Genomic DNA, 8734 nt, shown 5'->3' with positions numbered 1-8734 from the left:
ATTTCCATATATTTGGGAATTTTCCTGATTCTAGTGACATATTAAATAGCCAAAATAATGGAGTGGTTGGTTCCACTGCTAGGGTTTTCATAAATATAGGAGGGATTCCATCAGGACCAGGACCATTCGAAGCATCTAAACTACGTAGGGCCTGCAAAATGTCATGGACATGAAGTTGATTCACTCCAATATCATTTGAAAAGTCTGGGAAAAATGCAAAATAGTCGCGGTCACGATTATTTTCAGAAAATGTAGAATAGGTCTTCTGGAAAAAATCTGCAAAAAGATTACAGTTCTTTTCCGAGCGTTTTCGTCAAGATGCATAATTGATGGAAAGTTATTAGATTTCAGTTTCGTTTTTACGTAATTATAGAAGTTCTTTGGACAGGACTTTATTTCGCTCTCAGTTTTTGAATTGTAATCTTCCAAAGCGTTACTGATAGCGTAATTCAATTGATCGCATACGTCCAAGTAATATGCTAAATTTTCATTACTGCTAAATTTAGTAAATTTTGTGTGCCTTTTGCTTGCGATTTCTTAAATTCTTGATTTGCCAATTATACCAAATTGGGTCTTTATTATTGTTATGACGTCGTTTTCGTTTTAGTGGAGTTTCTTGTGAGATTATATCAGATAATAATCTGTAAAAAGTGTAAACAGATGCTTCGACATTTTCTTCATTTCTTAAAACTATTTGCCAGTTTATACTACTTAACCTACCTCGAATATTTTCATAGTTTGCTAAATTGTATTCAAAGACATCCTCATACTCATAATCGTTGGGTCTTTGTTGTTCATGTATGAATAACGAGTATTCGATTGCAGTGTGGAACGCTTCATTTTTCCACAATGGATTGATAGATTCTATTATGGAACGTACACACGGTCAAGCAGTTTGACCAACATTGACTCCACCTCTCGTTTGTTGATGATGATGATGATGATGGTCCCGCCACATACCCCTACAAAGGTTTGAGCTGGACGATTTACAGGGCTGTTACAAACTAGTCGAATTCCAATCCGCGAAATCCGCGACTAGCAAATTGAAATCCGCGACTGTAAAAACAAATCCGCGACAAACTAAAATATGGTTTCTTACTTCAAAACACGTTTTATAATTTAAAAAAAAAAAATATATATTGTTGCGACCCCTTGGTCGATGCGGCTCATCACGACGATATAGCTTGATCACACCATGCGTCTGAGTAAACTGTGTTCGATATAAGTAGATACTCGTTTGACAATGACAGGATGAAATGTCAAGCGCAGGTTGACAAGAGAAGGATGATTGGTCAAAAAGAAATGTGGTGTAGTGATTATTTGTAGCAAACTTCTTGAATTTATTATCCTAAAGTCATCACAATTATTTATATATTTTCCCATTGTAATTACTAATTGAATTGAGGTAACTATTGATGATCTACGTAATATTGGAATTATAATAATACCCTAAATCATTCAGATTATTGAATTATCCATACCGGTGAAAGATCGAGTTGGGTGTAGACACATTACATGCTAATCTGTTGTAAGTTATAAGAAGAAGCAGTTTATATTATTTTGTTCACAAAACATATGTAAACATAACCATAGGTAATTGCCCAACGTGTGCTACAAAAGGAAGGAAGAAGTAGAAGTTAAAGTTAAAACAAAGAACTAAACGTAAGTAAAGTAAACCTAAAACAAAAATGTTCAAACTAAGTGAAATAATGTATTTCAGGATTTTTTTAACATACTTCAATATAGTTAAAAAATTGGAACCGTGTCGTTTTATTCTTCTTCTTCACCCCGTTGATATCTAAATCAACACTTTAAAAAAATCGTTTACGGTTTCGAATAGACGATGCTTGGACGCACGCCAATAAAAACAAGAAGTGCAGCTGCGGCCGGGGTTGGTAGACCAACGATCGTAACAGAGCATACACGAGTTGACGTCGACAACAATACCGATAATCGCCACTGTAAAGCGTGCGGCGATGAGGACAACACTCGTATGGTACAGTGCGATAGATGCGATGACTGGTACCATTTCGAATGTGTGGAAGTGAGCCAAGATGTCGTGGAACGTGATTGGATCTGCTCTGCTTGTCAATCTACTGCTACAGGAACGAAACGCAAAACAACTTCGAAGATCGCTGTAACACAACCGGCCGTGAGTACGCAAAATCCATTAATAAGGATCACGTCCGTACCGTTGAATATAGCACCCAAAAGTTCATCTAGTGAAAACGCTTTGCCAATTGTAACTAGAGATGTCAATGTCAACGAATCTTTGTTAATGCATTTTCCGACAAATATGATGTTTCCGCCTTTGTCGACCGAAACGGTGAATTCGTACGATAATTCGCTACATCCCCCGAATATATTCAAGCCTGCATGCATTGCGGGTCCGTCTCTCCCATTGGCATCCCAACCATTATTTCAATCGAGTGTAAGTGCTCCCTATCCGTCTTCGACAATGAGAAGTGTAGACCAATGTATCACAGTGACTTCTAGACTGAACCAGCCGATCCCGTCAGTTGTAAATATCCCTCTAGCGTCTAGCACTATCATCCCAACAACTGGAATGTGCGTTAGCAGAATTTCGAATGAGTTGCCGAAATCAACGTCGCCCCGAAATAACGCGAAGCAGAATTTCGTGGAAACATCGAGTCAGCGCTCAGGAGCATCGAAGAGATCAACCAAGCAAAAACAGTTGGAGCTGGAACTAAGAATGCTTGACGAAGAGAGGAAACTACAGGAGGAGGAGAATTTGAAAAAGCGTGAATATCTCCAGAAGCGGTATGCTATACTAATGGACATCGCCAGCGAAACGTCGTCTGAAGCCGAAGCAGAAATTGACAGAGTGGATACCCGAGTAGATGAGTGGATCAGCAATGGGATGGCTACGGGACAGCCTTTTGGTCAACGAGAACATACATTGGAAAGACCGGCGATGAATAGAACAATGCAACTGCCATCGAAAAAGTTCACCAGGTTGAATTCTTTAGCATGGTACCCGATCCGCGTGAAGGATCCATCCAAGCGGTTTCTTCCACGGTGCCCCAGCGACGTCCAAATGTAAATTCCCGTTCGTTGCAAGCGTCTCAGTCCACACAGTCTTAATACTAGGCTGCAACAACTAAACATTAATGATCTACCCGAACATCGACCGATTCATGAAAGTTCATCTAGACTGGGCCGTTCATCACTGAGACATAACGTGTATAACGATGACGATATGGACGAGAGTAACAACCTTACACGCAGCCAAGTCGTTGCTCGTCAAGCCGTGTCACGAGAGCTGCCGACATTCAGTGGAACTCCGGAGGAATGGCCACTATTTTTCTCGTCGTTTACAACCACTACCAATATGTGTGGATATACGTCGGAGTCAAATCTCGTCCGTTTCGAAAATGCCTCACAGGCAAAGCCTTTGATGCTGTTAAATGCATGTTAAAGCACACAATGGATGTGACACAAATTATATCCACATTAAAAATGCGTTTTGGAAACCCGGAGATCATCGTGCACAACTTGATGGCCAAAATCAGCTCGACACCAGCTCCCAAGGCCGATAAACTAGATTCGTTAATCGAATTCGCCCTCGCCGTGCAGAACTTATGTGCAACCATCGAAGCCTGTCAACGAAGAATATTCCTATAATGTTGCGCTGCTCCGTGAGCTCGTTGATAAACTACCAGCAACGATTAAGCTTGATTGGGCGAGATATCGTCGCAATTTTGTCGCAGTGAATCTGTCTGTTTTCTCAAGTTGGCTCTACGAACTTGCACAAGATATTTGCCCGCTCGCTGGGCTGACTTATGATACAAAGGTTCAGCGCACCGCAAGGAGCAATCCCGCCTTTTTGAATGCTCACACAGAGAACATTGACGAAGAACCGAAAAAATCCCTCCATAATAGGATGTCAGATGGAATATGCCTTGTGTGTCGGGGAAACTGCGTTAGTGTCGAGAAATGTCAACGATTCGATGAATTGGGGTATAATTCTCGTTGGGCTGTCATCAAAGAGTTTGGACTCTGCCGGAAATGTCTTAAGAATCACAAAGGAGCATGCAAGTCACAGAGAATATGTGGAAAGAATGGATGTGAATACAAACATCATCCGCTTCTTCACAACAACCAACGTGATGTTAAGGCTACTCTTGAACCTGCTGTGACACCAAACGTTTCCCGTGTGAATCTAGAAGCTAGCAACGTAAGGACTTCTGAAAAAGAGTGCAACATTCAGATTAGCAACAAGAGTTTGTTTCGAGTAGTCCCTGTGACTCTCTATGGACCGTAGAAATATATGAACACATTTGCCTTTCTTGATTACGGATAATCTTACACCTTAATGGACGCAGCACTCGCTGAGGAGCTGGAGATAAAGGAAAAACATGAACCTATTCTCCTCAAGTGAACAGGAAATATGGGGCGATTAGAGGATGATTCGATCAAACTAGATGTCCGAATCTCTGGTACCGGGGATAATAAGAAAAGTACTTTCTACGAGGAGTTCATACGGTTTCTTCTTTGGACCTCTTTCAACAGTCAATCGATATACAGGAGCTCTCGAGTCAATATAAGCATTTGCGCGAGTACCTGTTGAGTCTTATCAGAATGCCCAGCCACGTTTGTTAATTGGGATAAATAATGCAAACCTTAGTCACCCATTGAAAGGCCGAGAAGGAAAGTTACATGAACCAATAGCTACCAAAACCCGATTAGGATGGGTACTTCATGGTGGCTCGGACGAAGATGACACATTGTTAGCTTTCCACAGTGTAGAAGTGTGTTCTTGCACCGAAGAGTCGAATGGCATGCTAGAGCAGGCGGTAAAGGACTACTTTTCCATGGAAGGCCTGGGTATCACCAAACCGGATAAACCTCTGTTATCGCAGGAAGATCAAAGAGCGTTAGAAATCCTAAATCAAGTAATCCAGACCTCTAGCGGCAGATATGAAACACGGCTGCTATGGAGATATGATGAATTCCGCTTACCAAACAGCAAACCTGTCGCTTTACGGCGATTTCATTGTCTAGAATCGAGAATGAAGAAGGACCCACAGTTAGCTGAAGCGCTTCGTGCAAAAATAGAAGATTATTTGGAAAAAGGCTACATAAGGAAACTTTCTGAAGCCGAACTTCAAAAGAAAATGCAGCGTTCTTGGTATATTCCAATTTTTCCGGTATTCAACGTAAATAAACCAGGCAAATTGCGCATTGTGTGGGATTGCGCAGCGAAAACCGGAAATGTATCGCTGAACTCAATGTTAATCAAGGGACCGGATCAGCTGGTTCCCCTCAACAGTGTGCTGTATAGATTTCGAGAAAACAAGATCGGAATTAGCGGTGACATCAGGGAAATGTTCCTGCAAGTAAGGATCGCAAAAGAAGATCAAGATTGTCAACTATTTCTGTGGAAGGAAAAACCTGATGATGAAACGCCGAGCACCTACGTGTCGCAAGTTATGACGTTTGGAGCGTGCTGCTCACCAACCTGTGCTCAATTTATTAAAATATGAATGCGAAAAAGTACATCGGACAATTTCCTAGGGCAGTTGAAGCTATCACAAAGCAGCATTATGTGGACGACATGCTACTTAGCGTCGAAAGTGAGCAAGAAGCCGTGCAGGTAGCAGAGGAAGTTCGACTAATTCACGCTGCAGCTGGGTTTGAAATTCGAAATTGGATTTCAAATTCTTCTCCTGTTCTTCAAGCTCTAAATCAAGAAAAGACACAAAACAAAAGTCTCAATATGGGATCTGAGTTGGCAACCGAGAAGGTTCTCGGAATGTGGTGGTGTACAGACACAGATACATTCACCTACAAGCTCTCTCGAAAACACGACCCTGAACTCCTGACAGGAGCGCGAAAGCCCTCAAAAAGAGAGGTTCTACGCACACTCATGTCTATTTTTGACCCTTTGGGTCTGCTCTCCAACGTTCTTATCGGCCTCAGAATACTGTTCCAGGAAATCTGGCGGTCCGCTATAAATTGGGATGACGAAATTCCGGACAGCCTACACGAAAAATGGGATCAATGGTTGCACATTCTACCGCAATTACAAGACATTTCAATTCCGCGTTGCTACCGTTCCCTGACGTCAATAAACTCGGACATGCTGATACAGTTACACACTTTTGTGGATGCGAGTGAGTTGGGGTATGCGGCTGTAGTGTATTTACGGTTTCAACAGGGTAACACCGTGGAATGCATGATCGTCGGGGCCAAATCGCGAGTTGCGCCACTTAAATTCGTATCCATCCCGAGGTTGGAACTTCAAAGCGCCATCATTGGTACCAGACTTGCGAACTCAATTTGTGAAGCTTTGTCCTTTAAGATCACAGACAGGTTTTTCTGGACAGATGCTCGAAACGTTCTGTGTTGGTTGCGTTCCGACCATCGCCAATATTCTCCATACGTAGGTTGGCGAGTCAGTGAAATACTGGATTCAACTGCTATCAAGGACTGGAAGTGGATTAGCTCGAAGGACAATGTGGCGGACGAGGCGACTAAATGGAGACGGTCGGTCGATCTTGATAGCCAAAGTAGGTGGTTCAGAGGACCTCAATTCTTGTGGCAGTCTTCTGACAAATGGCCATGCGAACCCTTCAGCACCAACATTACCAAGGAAGAGATTAAGGCGAATCTTCTATACCACAAAGCAACACCTCAGCCGCTGTTCCAAGCAGCAACATATTCGGAATGGAACCGGCTGCTAAAAACAGCAGCAGGGGTACTTAGGTTTATTGGTAATATTCGGCTGAAAGGTACAGAACGCAATACGGGGCCGTTTACCAAACATGAGCTTCTAAACGCATCAAACCTACTCTATCGTGAAGCTCAAAGTGCGTCGTTCTCCGAAGAGATACTCATACTATCGAAATCCGAAATGTCTAAAAAGGCGATTCCAAAGTCTAGTTCTATATTCACTTTGAATCCATTTTTAGATGGAAAGCGAGTATTAAGAATGCATGGCCGGATTAGTGCTTGTGAATATGCCACCATGGATGCCCAAAATCCGATAATACTTCCGAGGGACCATCACATAACAAAGTTACTAGTGCGAGATTATCATTTGCGGTATCACCATCGTAACCATGAGACCGTTCTGAACGAGATAAGGCAAGTGTATAGGATTCCAAAGCTGCGTCCATTGTTACGGAAAGTTAGATCAGAATGTCAAACGTGCAAAAACCAGCTTGCTTTCCCTAAACCTCCTCCAATGGCCGATCTTCCAACTGCTAGATTAGCAGCTTATACAAGGCCTTTTTCGTATGTCGGAATTGACTATTTTGGACCCATGTGTGTGGCAGTAGGACGACGAATAGAGAAACGTTGGGGCGTTCTGGTAACGTGCCTAACGATAAGGGCGGTACATTTAGAAGTTGCGCACTCGCTAAGCGCGGATTCTTGCATCATGGCATTGCGATCCTTCATGTCCAGGCGAGGAGTTCCAATTCTAATATATAGTGATCGTGGGACCAACTTCATTGCAGCGAGTAAGGAACTGAGAGAGGCATTACGCGAAATGGATCAGCAAAGAGTCATTCGAGAGATTACCAGTCAACATACCGAGTGGACATTCCTTCCTCCTGCTTCTCCGCACATGGGCGGTGCTTGGGAGCGCCTCGTTCAGACAGTGAAGGTGAACCTGCAAAGGATGCTACCAACGAGACGCCCCACCGATGAAGTACTGCGTAATACTCTAGCTGAAGTTGAAAACCTTATCAATTCACGTCCGTTGACGCATGTTCCTGTCGATGACCCCGAGGCGCCGGTATTAACACCAAATCATTTCATACTGGGTTCATCCAGCGGCCTCAAGCCCGCGTCAAGTTTGGATGATAGAGCGTTGTTTTTACGACGATCCTGGCGTCAGGCGCAAAGAGAAGCGGACATATTTTGGCAACGCTGGATCCGTGACTACCTGCCGGATTTAACTAAGCGCACCAAATGGTACACCAACGTGAAACCAGTAGCGGTAAATGATGTCGTGCTTGTAGTAGACCCAAATCTTCCAAGGAACTGTTGGCTTAAAGGGCGGGTTATTGCCGTTTACCAAGCAATGGACGGACATGTGAGATCAGTAGCAGTACAGACAAAATCGGGGATATACGAGCGACCGGCGACAAAGATTGCCGTTCTGGATGTTCACCGCGAAGTAATGGTACACCAGTTACCTGGCATACCCGGGGGAGAGTGTTGCGACCCCTTGGTCGATGCGGCTCATCACGACGATATAGCTTGATCACACCATGCGTCTGAGTAAACTGTGTTCGATATAAGTAGATACTCGTTTGACAATGACAGGATGAAATGTCAAGCGCAGGTTGACAAGAGAAGGATGATTGGTCAAAAGAAATGTGGTGTAGTGATTATTTGTAGCAAACTTCTTGAATTTATTATCCTAAAGTCATCACAATTATTTATATATTTTCCCATTGTAATTACTAATTGAATTGAGGTAACTATTGATGATCTACGTAATATTGGAATTATAATAATACCCTAAATACCGGTGCAAGATCGAGTGTAGACACGTTATATGCTAATTTGTTGTAAGTCAAAAGAAGAAGCAGTTTATATTATTTTGTTCACAAGACATATGTAAACATAACCATAGGTAATTGCCCAACGTGTGCTACAAAAGGAAGGAAGAAGTAGAAGTTAAAGTTAAAACAAAGAACTAAACGTAAGTAAAGTAAACCTAAAACAAAAATGTTCAAACTAAGTGAAATAATGTATT

At 42.5% G+C, this 8734-nt stretch overlaps 1 protein-coding gene across 1 annotated transcript; it reads left to right on the top strand.

Moving 5' to 3' along the window:
• The first annotated feature begins 5740 nt into the window (after positions 1 to 5740).
• LOC134206663 (uncharacterized) lies at positions 5741 to 8236 on the top strand. Its single transcript, XM_062682390.1, has one exon. It carries the CDS (start codon positions 5741 to 5743, stop codon positions 8234 to 8236), a length of 2496 nt encoding a protein of 831 aa, XP_062538374.1.
• The last annotated feature ends 498 nt before the right edge of the window (positions 8237 to 8734 follow it).

Source organism: Armigeres subalbatus, chromosome 1, assembly GCF_024139115.2.
Source record: "Armigeres subalbatus isolate Guangzhou_Male chromosome 1, GZ_Asu_2, whole genome shotgun sequence".
Lineage (NCBI taxonomy): Eukaryota > Metazoa > Arthropoda > Insecta > Diptera > Culicidae > Armigeres > Armigeres subalbatus.
The sequence above is the reverse complement of the archived record's forward strand: the minus strand, read 5'-3'. Positions and strand labels throughout refer to the sequence as shown.

Excerpts from the sequence above, each read along its gene's own strand:
- LOC134206663 (XM_062682390.1), top strand. The coding sequence starts at position 5,741 with ATGGGATCTGAGTTGGCAACCGAGAAGGTTCTCGGAATGTGGTGGTGT.